Source organism: Peromyscus maniculatus, chromosome X (genome assembly GCF_049852395.1).
Source record: "Peromyscus maniculatus bairdii isolate BWxNUB_F1_BW_parent chromosome X, HU_Pman_BW_mat_3.1, whole genome shotgun sequence".
Lineage (NCBI taxonomy): Eukaryota > Metazoa > Chordata > Mammalia > Rodentia > Cricetidae > Peromyscus > Peromyscus maniculatus.
In genome coordinates, this window is record NC_134875.1 from 124,083,126 (window position 1) to 124,096,677 (window position 13,552).

The following is a 13,552-nucleotide window of genomic DNA, read 5'->3' on the forward strand; positions in this document are numbered from 1 at the left end:
CCTGAAAACTCTGAGTCAAAGGAAATGTTAAGTTGCTTTTTGTAAGGTATTTTGTCACAGCAACAAAAAGTCACAATATGGGAGCCAATTCTCTCAAATTATTCAACAATTTTGAAAGGAATACCAGTTAACATTGGAGCATGCTGTATTCCAGGTGGTTTAAGAATTTATACATGGGCTGGTGTACATTTATTTCAGTGCTAGAGCATATGTTTAACATGTGTCTAAGTTCAATCCCAAGAACCCAAATATGAGTAAAATTAAATATTACTGAAGACCAAACTAACACAACTAAAACTATTCTGCAGTTGGAAGCTGGTAGATGAAGTTGGAAGCTGGTGGCTGGTGGCTCATGTCTGTAATCCTATTACTGCAGAGGCTGAGACAGAAGGACAGCGACAGAGTGATATTTTGTCTCAGAAAAGAAACAAAACAAAGCAAAAACTTAAACAAGACAGAATACATTTGGAGAAATCACACTCCCCAGTCGTGTGTGTGTGTGTTACTGGGGACTGAACCCAGAGCCTTATGCATGGTGGGCAAGCCCTTTACCACTGAGCTATATCCTTAGCCTGGCACTACCCATTTTGAAGGGCAATTTAAAGGGACAGAAAGAAGATCAGTGATCTGGGGATGGGGTACAAGCATGCTGAAGGGCAAAAAGAAAGGATGACAGTGGGATACAAGTAAACTTTTGAGGGTAGTGAACAGATTCATTATTTTGTTTATGTGGTTGATATGAATATAGATGGAATATATAATAATTTTATATACTTTAAATATGATCAGGCTAATTATAGCTCAACAATATTATTTAAAAATTTTTCCAAGCCAAGTGTGGTGGCATACATCTGTAATCCTAGTCACCTGGGAGATGTAGGCAGGAGGATCGGGAGTTCAAAGCCAGCTTTACCTACATAGCAAGTTCAAAATCAGCCTGAGCTACATGAACGAGATCTCATCTCAAAAAAGGAGGAGAATGGAGAAATGACTCAGTGGTTAAGAGCACTGGCTGCCCTTCTAGAGGTCCTGAGTTTAATTCCCAGCAACTACATGGAGGATCACAACCATCTATAATGGGATCTAATGACCTCTTCTGTCTGATGCCCTCTTTTGTCATGCAGGCATTCATGCAAATAGAGCAGTCATATACATAAAATACATAAATAAATATTTTAAAAAGGAGGAGGAGGAAGAGGAAGCAGCAGCAGTAGTCAGTGAGATGGTTCAGCCAATAACGGTGACACCTGAGTTCAGTTCCTTGAAACCACATGGTAGAAGGAAATAACTGAGTCCCATAAGTTGTTCTCTGACCAATCTGTGTGCTCACGGACACACACACACATACACACACACACACACACACACACACACACACACACACACACGATGAATAAATAAATGGGAAAAAAAGTAAATTCCTTGCAATGTGATATACTTATTTTTATATTCAGTAGGTGGCAGTTAGAACCACAGCTTGTGCCATGGTGTTTGAATCTCTTCTGACAGTATTTTAGTTTGTAAAATAACACACAGGAAGAGTCATATAATCATTATAAATCATCACCAAGTTTCTATGCACTAATTTTTTTAAGCTTTGGGGACAGCAAGTATGGGATGCAGAAAAACAGTGGATACAGTCCCATTTTAACCCCAGAGCAATTTACAGTCATCAGGCTGATTCATAGTTGAATGACCTTTTGCATTTCTACAGGATTGTTTTTTAGTAGAAGGCCTAGAGTGTGCTATCAAAGTCACTTATTCTCTGTGAAAATATCTACCTTAAAAAAAGACTAGGGATGTAGTTCATTGTTAAGTATATGTTCTTAATTAATATGCCACACACTAGGTTTATTTCCCAGCACCCAGCCAAAATTATAAATTAAAGCTTAACCCTGCTATAATATCATTGCCTCATTAAAAAAAAAAAACCCTAGATTTAAATTTCATTGATTTAAGTCCCTTAATTCTCCAGTTGTCTTCAAAGCTTTTCTTCTGACAGCAAGGAATAGCTGTTGTTCACCCTGCATAGGAATATGGGGCAATTCCTTTGACCCCAAGACCAGTTATCTGTTGGGAAAAAAAGAGTGAAACTGATGAATTATAAATAGTCTTCAAAGCCATTGTTACAAAGCCGGCTCATACCTGTGATCCCAGCACTTTGGAGGCTGAGGCAGTAGAACAGCTGTAAGTGTAAGGCCAGCCTGAGCTATATAGTGAGAGCTTGTCCCTCACAAACACCAAGCAAGTTAAGATTTATAATAATATGTCTAGGGGCTGGAAAGAGGGCTCAGGGGTCCTGAGTTCAATTCCCAGCAACCTCATGGTGGCTCACAACCATCTGTAATGAGATTTGGTGCCCTCTTCTGGCATGCAGGCAGAACACTATATACATAATAAATAAATCTAAAAAATAATAACATATCTAGCTACCTTTAATAATCCCTGTTTTATTTTCTATCATGAAAAAGAACTAGCTGACTAGGAATTATATGGATCAAGCAGTCATTCACATATATTCTAGTTTACTGAGCAAGCATGCACAGTGATGTAGAACAATTTAGTTCTATCATTTTCTCACCTGTCAAGAAAGGTGTTTCTATTTTTTTTCATTTCATGTGCATTAGTGTTTTTGCTGCATGTATATCCGTGTGAGGGTGTCAGATCCCCTGGAACTGGAGTTCCAGACATTAGTGAGCTTCTATGTGGGTGCTGGGAATTCTCTGGAAGAGCAGACAGTGCTCTTAATTACTGAGCGATCTTTCCTGCTCCTCTATGTTATTTTTTTTTAAAGAAAGCATTGTATTATATAGCCCAAGCTGACTTAAGTTCACCATCTTTATGCTTCAGTTTCCCAAGTGCTGAGATTAGAGGTGTTTCCACATGTGTTTTCAAACCCAGAATGTGTTTTAAATCAGTGTTTGTTCTGTCACAAAAAAATGACTAAACACCTGCACAACTTTTTAGGACATCAAAGCAATCTGATGATCTTACAAATACTATTGAAGCATGAAAAAACTTTAAAATACTAGAAGTAGGCCAGACACATCATCCTGAACTTTATGTAACTTATAGTCTAGAAAATCAAAATAATTAAGTCTAGTGTGACTAGTGTAACATGCCAATCACATGTTTGTTTGGGAAGTCTGCAGAAGCATCGATCAATTATTTAACAGAATACCCTCACCACCCCCAAAGACCACATCACCTTGAAAATGCCACCAGCATCAGGCTGCCTCAAAAGGCCTTCAGCATCCATCCCGTCCCTTGCACAGGTTACATACATTTCAGAGTAATCCTTTCCTCCGAAGCAGCATGAAGTTGTTTTATCAACAGGCAACTTTACAGTTTGGAGTCTTTTCCCTAGGTCATCAAATATTTCATTTAAAATTTAGTTCTAGAAATTTGCAACATGCACAATGCTTCTGGACTTTTTATGAATGACAGGGATGGTCTAAGAGCCTATGTAGGTCAGAATTCATCCCTTGGAAAGGGTGAATGTAGGTTTTACTCTGAACACCCACATATCTTGGCTGCCTCAAACTCACCATCCTCTTGTTTTAGTCTCCTGACTTCTAGGTTTATAAGCTACCATATTACCTGGCTCCCATCCATGTATTTAACTTACCTTCTCTGACAATTAACTTTTAGCAGAGAGACTTACTTCCACAGGAAAAGAAGTTCTGACTATAAATTTGGGGTTGTATATTTTGCCTTTATTTCCAAAATCACCCAGTTTTATAAAGACCACTAAGATAACTCTAACTGGATTGCTAATGGTCTTTAGCATTGGACTGGGTTTTCTAGACTGGGTGGGATTTTCTATTTTGTCTCTAGCCTACCTGTCTCAGGATCGAGGCGAATTACTCTTCCCCCATTGTAACAGGCCACCCAGAGCTTTCCTTCAGCATCAATGCACATTCCATCTGGGATTTGTTCATCTTTCTCCATCTTGTAAACAATTCTGCGGTTGGCTGCAATTGAAAACCAAAACCAAAACACGACAAAACAATGGGTCATACACCACTCACAAGTAGACAGTGAACTCTCAAGCTGGTTATAAATACTGGTCACTTATGCTTGTCTAGGGGCTGGCGTTTGAACAAAGGATTTTTACCACACGATTTGGGATAGATTCACTCCCTTTTGTCTTTATAAAGATGTATCTGTCTAAGATTTCTAAGATTTCAGAGAAAAGGAAATGTTTTTTTTTCTTTTCTTTTTCACTTCTGGAGATAGAATTCATAGCCTTGTGTATGCTAGACAAGTGCTCTACCACTAAGCCCAATCAAGCTGAATTATTTATTTATTTAGAGGCCAGGTCTCATTTTATATCTAAGGCTGGCCTAGAATTCATTGTGTAGCTCAATCTATCTTTGGAGTCTTAAAATCATCTTCTTGCCTCAGACTTCCGAGTGCTAGGATTAGTCTTGAAGGATCAGTCACCATATCATTTCAGAATTCTTAATAAAGTATCAATAGGTAGCTGTCTGAGACTGACCTAAACTAAGGCTTTGCAAGCCTCTCTCAGACATTCTTCAGTCTGTGGTTAAATCACTATCTTAGTTACCAAAATCCCTACTTTGACCAAGCCGAAGATCTATACGGCAGCTTAATGGTACCATGTGAATAATGCATGCATAAAACCTGGGCAGACAAGAATTATTTTTCCTTTCTTGCTACAAAATCAAGAAACAATATCTAAAGAGCTTACTTCTTAAAAGGGACATTCTAAAGTCCATAGGCTGCTTAAAGGAGATCCATAGTATATAAACAATGAACACTGAAAAGTAGAGGAGGGCTGGAATTGCACCTTAGTGCACACACAAAGAAATTAGCTTGATTCCCAGAACCTCAAAAAACAATGCAGAAGAACAGCCAGCTACAAAATTCAGGTCATTCCAGCAATCAGAATGAGGTATAATGGAAAAATGTTAAAACCATGTGTAAGGAAATTGGGTAAGAATAGTCATAAAAAAGAGCACTACATACTTCAAAGAAAAGCATCTGTCCTGGAATATTTTGCCCTTGATTAAATCTACATAAAGCCTTGTGACTTTTTTTCAAGTCATTTTTTATGATTGGTTTTGCTCTTCCTGTCTGGCACTTTTCATCAAACAGTTTCAAGGTCTCCCTTCTAAATTCTTCTAAATGATTTCTTCCCTAGAAGTTTCCAGTGATGGCTCATTTTACAGAACACTGATGGAGCTGAACCAACCTGGAAGCACTTTCCTGTTATTTTTCCATTTCAAAGGTTGTTCATTTGCCTCTGAATACTTGCCTATGGTTAACTAAAGATCAAATAAGAATCAGGAACCAAAATGTTCAGTTTTCCCCCTTTATCACATTCTGTTGTATATTGTGTGTCTCTAGGCACTGTCTGATAGGGTAAGATTCATTCTCCAGGAAGGCCTTTCCATTTGTGGAAAGAAAACGTACAGGCCTAGCTGCAGTAGACCAGCTGTAGCCTTAGTCCCAAATACCAGAGTTCAGATGTGCTGAGGACCACAGTTTGACTGTCTGTGTCACCATTATTTTGAAGTTTTCTACTTGTCAAATAAAGACTTTTTCACATGGGCTTTGGGAAAGATCCCTCACTGCTCATTAACATACAAAATGATATGAGTGATATTGTAAAAAATAATAAAAATGTTTATACCGATCTGTCCTGTTTGCAGGTCATAGTCAAAGGCATCCACAGAGTAGGACAGGCTGTCAATATAGTAGAAAATTTTATGGTCCAGGGACCAATCCAAACCATTAGAGATGTCCACTTGGTCAAAGTATTTCTTCACATTGTGATCAGGAAAGAGGGAGTACAAGGACCCCTGGTGTCGTTCAAGAACTGCTGGGGCTATTTCCTCAGCCATGGTGCCTTTGGGAAACAAAGAACATTATCTCAGTCCTGCAGATACTCACCCTGCACACAACCCCATTCTTCCTCATTAGGGATCATTTGCAGTATTTAAGAGAATTTTATACAATCTCAAATTTAAACAATCTCTTTTATATCTTTTAAAGATGGCAACTGCCTATCTTATAATGGAAATAAAAATCCAAAGTAAGGCTAGGTGTGGACACACACACCTTTGATACCAACACTTTAGATCATAGACAGGATGGTGAATTTGAAACAGCTTGGTGACTTTGAGGTCCAGTTGGGCTACATAACACCCCCCCCTCTCTCTCTCTCTCTCTCTCTCTCTCTCTCTCTCTCTCTCACACACACACACACACACACACACACACACACACACACACACACACACACAAATGCATACTCACAATTTAGCAGTTTAGAGATATGGTTTCAAATATGAAGGGATAAACATGAACTAACCTCATTTTCTCCTACTGAGCACAAGCATAAAACCTGAACAAAATGCATGTTATAAGCCAAGTGTGGTGGACCCCTCCCCTGTAATGCTAGCACTCTGGAGGCCAAAGGAGGAAGATTGAGGACAGCCAGAGATATGTAAGAATGTAACCCCTTAAAAGATATTTATGAACGCTTAGGCTCATCCTCAGCCTGTATCACATAGATCAGATTGTAATCAGCATTCCAGAGATTTTGGGAATGGAGGGAATGGAGCTAATGGGTAGAAGTTCTCTGCCCCAAATTAGCTGAGAGGTTCACATGTGGGATAGATCCTCCTTGTTCCTAATGCAAAGCAGGTTGGAATGACTGGCCTTACTTTAAATGTATATGCTGCTTCCTGAAGTAACTATAACATGCTCTAAAGGATTTAAACAATGTTCAGGGTCCCATGAGACAATATGCATAATGTCTAGGATATAACCTAAAATTATTTGGTGCTATAATTTGGTATTGAATGTCTCCAAAAGCCCATATGTTAAAGGCTTGTGAGATGCGGTGGCTCTTTTGGGAGCGAACCTGTTAGAAGTCTTCAGGTCATTGGAGGCAAGACCTTTAAAGGGACTGTGGAACACTGGCCAGTCTAGTCATCCTTTGCTTGCTGGCTCACGAGATGTGAAATTTGCTCTACCACACAGTCTCAACACAATATATTGCCCCACCAGAGGCCCAGAGCAATAGGATTATTTGATCATGGACGAGAACCTTTAAAAACATTATCAAAATAACCTTTTTTTCTCTTTGTAAGTTAATCACCTCAGTTATCTCATTATTATGATGGAAAGATAACTAATAAATTCAGCAACACAGAGAAGAGTGGAGGACTCAATCAGTGTAGGAAATCAAGAGATTCTGAAAATTATATGGCACAGATGTTAGAAGGTTTTGGTAAAGACTAATGAAAGTTTTATAAAAATAATCATAAACAGTCATGAAACTCAAACTAGAACATGTTACCAAAGTGGTAGAAGCTGTGAAGTAGAACAACAAAACTGGAGACTGCACTGGACCAACTCAATAGCAGAAGAGCATCAACAAGAGCAAAGAGTCAGTGGAGCCTACGTTAGAGCAATAGAAACCAGGTAAAGTGAAAAGCAGAGGGGAAAAGAAAACTTTGGAAGACAAAAAGAACAGAGCCTGTAGCCATGGGACAGTAAAAGGGCTAATACCTCATTGGATGCCTGGAGAAAAAGAACAAGTGCAAGGTCAAAGGTTTTTGAAAATTTCGTGGCTCAAAACTCCCCAGATTGGAGAAAAGCATAAAAGTTTTCAATAGATTTAAGAAGCCGAGCAAATCTAAAACATAACAAACAGAAAGGAACCCACAGCCAGACACACTGTGATCAAATTGCTGAAACTCATTCAAATAAAGATACTTGAAAACATTGATAGAAAAATGTCAAATTACATATGTTGGGCAAAGCGGGGAGTTACAGGTTGAAAATGGCTAATTCACCAAGAATACACAGTAATTCCAAATGTTTATGTGTTCAATAGTAGAGATTCAAAATACACAAAGCAAAATTTGTCATAACTGAAAAGCGGTAGAAAAATACTGAATTAGCTGGGCGGCGGTGGCGCACGCCTTTAATCCCAGCACTCTGGGAGGTAGAGTCAGGCGGATCTCTGTGAGTTCGAGGCCAGCCTGGTCTACAGAGCGAGATCCAGGACAGGCACCAAAGCAACACAGAGAAAAAAATAAAAATACTGAATTATACTGGGAACAATCAGTATCATTCTCTTAGTGGTAGCTAGAAGTAGACAAAATGTTGGCAATGCCATAGAAGAACTGAAAGCGGAGAGTTACTGATGCTTACAGAATGCTTCACCCAACAGCAGCAGGATATGCTTCTTCTCAAGTGCTTCATTCACTAAAGTCATTATTCAGTATTCAGGGAGATGGACTTGGGTGTCACATGATCTCAGAGGCCAGAACAGACTCTGATTGGAATGAAGAAACCGACAAACTACCATACCATACTTCATTTGAAAGAAGAGGAAAATAGATTGCAAACAAGAGAAGAAGCTTGAGTAGCAAGAGGACAGGGTAGGTCCTCCTTCCCTGGGGATGACAGGTTACTCAGCAGTTTCCTGCTATCTCAAAGTTGGGTTTCCTTCATGAACTTTCTTCCACACTAGCTACCTCCCGGGAAGAGAATGAAGAACGTGTGGAAGGGCTATCCTTCCTCTTTCCTCCTTCTTCTTAGGTTATGCTTTGTAGCCCAGGGTAGCCTTGAACTTGCACTATTCCTGCCTCAGTTTCCTGAGTGCTAGGATAACAGGTGTATGGCATCAAGATCAGCTTCAGGATTCTTTATCTGGCAGAAATTATTGGCAGAGGAACTCTCCATGGGTTCCCATATTTAATCTTTCAACCTGGTTTCAACCTTACATCCAATATCTGTGGTTGTAAATAGTCCAACAAGATGAGGATCAATACATACATAGCCAGTTTCTCAGATCTTACCTGCCTTTCATGGTTTTGAGGGTGAGTCACCATAGGAAGGGTATCATAGCCAACAACATGGAAAGGTAGTGTAGGGAGGGAAAAATAGAGACAGTGAATCAACTCTGGCTAGTTTCCAGGGTGGTTGTGATGGGAGGTAAATGAGAAATAGCTGTGATATTTTAAACTACAGCTAAAATTCTTTTGAAGTTATACATAGTCAGATGTGGTGTTTGATGTATGTGTCTATAATCCTAGCATTTGGGAGCTGGAGGCAGGAGGATTGCAAGTTCGAGGCAAGCCTCTGCTGCATAGCAAGTCTGAGGGCATCTTGGGCCTCACAGTGAAATTTTTTCTCAAAGCAACAAAACAAAACAGCAGTTACTATGAAGCAGAGGAATGCAGCAGGACTTCAACATCACCAATGAGGGGCATAGGGACAGCGTGTACCTCCAGGCTGGATGCCCTGGGAAGGACAGGACATCACCTCCACAGTACTCCAGCCAGGAATGTCTAACATTAAGCTAATCGCAAGGAAACATCAGACATCTACAAAATGAAGAATGTTCTATTATTAAAGAGGGTGGGTGGGACCATATTCTTTAAAAATGGCAATGCCATAAAAGAGAGAGAAGGGGGAGGGTCAAGAAAATGTTTCATATTAAGAGGATGAAAAGACAAGTACAGTATGTGATTCCAGACTGGCTCTCTCACTGGAGGGGAAAATTCCATAAAGGACATTATTTGGTCAGTTGACATGACAGGAGTATAGACTTATTGAATCAGTGCTAAACCTCCGTAAGTTGCTTACTAAATTGTGTTCATGTAAGAATATGTCATTCTTACCAGGCATGGTGGCACATACTTTTTATCCCAGAACTCAGAAGGCAGAAGCAGGTGGATTTCTGTGAGTTCAAGGTCAGCCTGGTCTACATAGCAAGTTCCAGACTGGCCAAGGTTGCATAGTAAGACCCTGTCCCAGAAAAAAGCCATTTTCCTTAGAGAACATACAAAACACACACACACACACACACACACACACACACACACACACACACACACACACACACAGAGAGAGAGAGAGAGAGAGAGAGAGAGAGAGACAGAGAGAGAGAGAGAGAGAGAGAGAGAGAGAGAGAGAGAGAGAGAGAGAGAGAGAGAGATATTCAAACACAACAAATAGGGGCAAAAAAAAAAGAGAGAGAAAGAAATCATACCAGCAAAGTATCTCCCAGCAGGATCCACCTTCCCATCGTTGAATCGATTGTTTGTCTTATCTTTATCCACCATGGCTAGGACAAATACTGATTGATCCTCCCAGTTCAAAGCACAAAACTTGGTTCCAATGGTGGCAACATAGCCTCCCAACTGTCGAAGTGCCACTGAGCTGACTGGGGCATCTGCAGAGGTAAAGACAATATCTAGAAGGTAGTAAGTACTCTGGTGGTCCAGCACAGAGGTCATTGTGTCATGTAACATCTCTTAGGAAGGGGTCTAGTGACTTAATGGTACCAAGATGTTGTCTGACCATGTAGGTGAGGGCAGCCTCACTCTCAAGATTCTCTTGCCTGTACATTCTGAATGCTGGTATTATAGGTGTGCACTGCTATATCTAGTTAATGTTATTTTCAAATTTAATGTACTTAATTACAAATTGTTTCTCATTTCTCAAATATTTTTTTAAAGAATACATGGTAAAAATAATACAATTATATGTGCAAAGAAATACAGTCCTTATATGTTTTTATTATATTCCTATGTTTTTATTTTAATAGTTTAGCTTTTCTGGTTTTAATATTCTTCCCTGTATTTAAAAAAAAATCTTTTTAAGTGAGAGAGATTACCATGGTGAGTATCACAGGAAATACATTTATCTGAGTTTGTTTAGAAACATGTCCTAAGCACCTCATCAAAGCTAATGCCCTTAGCTCAAAGCCCTGCTCAGAAGTTGACTCAAGCCCTTGGGGGCCCTGGGAATATGCAAGACCCTATAAGGAGGGTCATGCTCTTAACAAGGAATCTAACTAGGACCTGAGATGCCTCCTGATAGTTTAGCTTTCTAAGCTCCTGCTAACACACAGACCATTTTGTAAGGCTGGGAGGCTTTGCAGATTAGGGGTAGGAATTTTGTGAATGCTGGGAATGAGGGACCAGGGAAGGCAGAGGCAGAAGCATTCTGCTTGGAACTATAAACACGTTGATAGGTAAATTAGAAACTGCTCCTAGTGAAAGCAAGAATCTGTGAGTTTCACATCAATCTTAGCTACATAGCAAGTCCTTGTCTTATAAAGAAAATGGCTCAGCAAGTCTGATGATCTGAGTTCAATCCCCCAAATTCATATAGTGGAAAGAAAGACTCCCCCAAACTGTCCTCTGACTTCCACACATGGTGGAGTGAGTGAACGAACTCCTGCAAGTTCTTCTCTGACCTCAACATGGCTGCTGTGGAAGCAGTACGCCCCCAAACACGCAAAATCAATTTTTTTCAAAGAAAGCTGCTTTTAGTCTGGGAATGGAGCTGGTGGTATGCGCACGTCCTGGGTTCAATCTCCAGCACCAGGGAAAACAAGCTTTAAACTCGCAGTTGGATTCGTGGGAAGAGATAGCAGAAACCAGAAATTCCCGTAATCTTAGGAAAATCCTGCTATCTCTTCCCATGAATCCAATAACAAAAACAGAAACTTGTTTGTCTACTGATAATCACACCCGGGCCATTGCCTTGAGCCATAGAAAGCCCTAGAAACTCCTCTGAAACCACAAAGCTCTCTTGGGAATCCTGTCAGTAATCTCACATTTGTGCGGTGAATAAACAGTCCTGGTTGATGCTTTTGAAGCCTAGGAACTCTTCTTTTTCACAAAGAAGTAAATGATCCATCTGCTGTTATTATTATATTGTTGCTTTTTTTGTTAATGGCCAGAGTAGATAGCTTGCTATGCCACTAGTGGAGTCTTCATTGTGGATGCTGTTATCTGAAGTCGATCAGGAAATAGACACTATAGTACCGTAGCATCAAAACAAAAATAGGGCACTGGAGGTATAATTTCATAGTAGAGTATTTGCTGAGCATGCCGGAGGCCCAGAGTTCCATCCCCAGCATCACAAACTAAACAAAGGAAGTTAGGAATGCTGTGCTCCATGCAAGAGAATGAGAAAAGTATTGATGATCCATCATTGAGTTCAAGAGAAAACACATGGATCACAGACACAGAGATCATGACAACCCAAAAGGTCTCAAAGCATTTTCAGTCACGCTTTAATAAGAAGGACCCAGGGCAATGATGCCCCCTTCACCTCCCCCACCTCTCTCTGGGAAAAGATGGCTAACTACAAGGCAAGGAGCTCAGCTTTCATTCTTACCCACAGCCACTCGTTGCACTTGCTTGCTGAGTGAATCCCATCGACAAACTTTCTTTGCAGGGATGTCTACGAACAGCAGAGAGTTGGATGCTTCCTCCCATACTGGAGACTCCCCACACCTGCAGTTCTCACGTAAAACACACTCAATCTTGATGGAAGACATGGCTGCAGGAAAACCTATTAAAGTTAACAGAGAATAATGAAAGGCAATTACACGGAGCAAATTCAGCACAAGACCCAGTACAGATGGCAGGGATACACTGGTTTTTGGCATTGTGCAGATACTACAGTTTTCACAAATTGCAGGTTAACGGCAATCCTGCATTGAGCAATTCTATCTGCACCAGGTTTTCAACAGTTCAGACAGTACTTAGAGTTTTGAACAATAAAGTATTTTTTTTTAGTTAAGGTATGCACAGTAGCATTTCTGCACATTGTAAATGTAACTTTTATATGCACTGGAAAGACAAAATATCCGTTATTTGTTTTATTATAAAATTAATCTTATCAAAGCAGTCTGGGACCAAATATGAATTCTCCTTGAGGTATGCCAGTGTTAGATCAGAACAGAAAGGTGGGTGGGTGTACTTCCCCTACCCCAAGAGCAAGCAAGGTGTGCAGCATGACAGGTGGTGTGTAGGAAAAAGAAAAAAAAGGCTGAGAGGACATGACATGAGACACCTTCAGTCAACTTACCAGTGAGGGCTTTTTCAAGCTACCTTTAAAACAGAAAAGAAAGGAAATACTCTGCCACCCACACCTTGGCGATCATAACTCTCAGCAAGACTGCTAGTCAGTCAGTGCCCTTTATGCGAGCACTCTGACCTTCAAGGGGCGGGCAGCTCCCTCATTGGTGGCCCCTCTGGGTGTCTGTAGGTCACCTTTTTATGCTGTCACTCCCCCCTCATCCATTGATGCTATTGATCTCCTTGGGGGCCAGCCAGATTTAGAAATGTGTTTATCAGTGATAATATACTGAATTAAGTTACCAGCCAGAGGCCTGGTGTATTGCTGGGGTAGAAGAGTTTCCTAGCCTGTGCTAGGGCCTGGGGTTAAACCTATGTCCATTTTCAAATTCAGACAATGGCAAGTGTGAAGGGCATTTTCTCTGGTACGGGAATATACTTTTAGTGGCAGTGCTGGGGATAGAACCAGGACCTTGAATGCATTCTGCTACAGAGCTACACTTCTGGCTCCACTACGAGTGAATGGACTCACAGCTTCCTTAGTTGAACCTTGCCTCCTTGAGGCCAGTTTAGCAGGGAGCCTTGAACCACACAGGAAGAGAACATTCTATGCTTGAATTTTAGGACCAAGTCTGTGACCAGTGAACTGGAGAAATAAATAAAGAAAAAATTATCAGGAAAATAGA

At 40.4% G+C, this 13,552-nt stretch overlaps 1 protein-coding gene across 2 annotated transcripts; it reads right to left on the minus strand.

The window, feature by feature from the left end:
- Positions 1-1,418: 1,418 nt before the first annotated feature.
- On the minus strand, positions 1,419-13,041 carry Rgn (regucalcin). Of its 2 annotated transcripts, none has more exons than XM_006991405.4 (7): positions 12,877-13,041; positions 12,181-12,357; positions 10,040-10,222; positions 5,660-5,875; positions 3,843-3,974; positions 3,209-3,363; positions 1,419-2,070 (listed from the first exon to the last, which is right to left on the minus strand). In XM_006991405.4, the coding sequence occupies exons 2-7, from the start codon at positions 12,341-12,343 to the stop codon at positions 2,020-2,022; spliced, it is 900 nt and encodes a 299-aa protein (XP_006991467.1). In that variant the 5' UTR covers positions 12,344-12,357; positions 12,877-13,041; the 3' UTR covers positions 1,419-2,019. The 2 variants fall into 2 exon arrangements, with proteins under 2 accessions (XP_006991467.1, XP_042125127.1); XM_042269193.2 differs by having other exon boundaries at positions 10,040-10,243.
- Positions 13,042-13,552: the final 511 nt, after the last annotated feature.

Coding starts and splice junctions, on each gene's coding strand:
- Rgn (XM_042269193.2), bottom strand. CDS start 12,343: ATGTCTTCCATCAAGATTGAGTGTGTTTTACGTGAGAACTGCAGGTGT. Junction 10,244..12,180: donor AGTGCAACGAGTGGCTGTGG/GTAAGAATGAAA, acceptor ACTACCTTCTAG/ATATTGTCTTTACCTCTGCA. Junction 5,876..10,039: donor TGCTGGGAGATACTTTGCTG/GTATGATTTCTT, acceptor TGTTTCCCAAAG/GCACCATGGCTGAGGAAATA.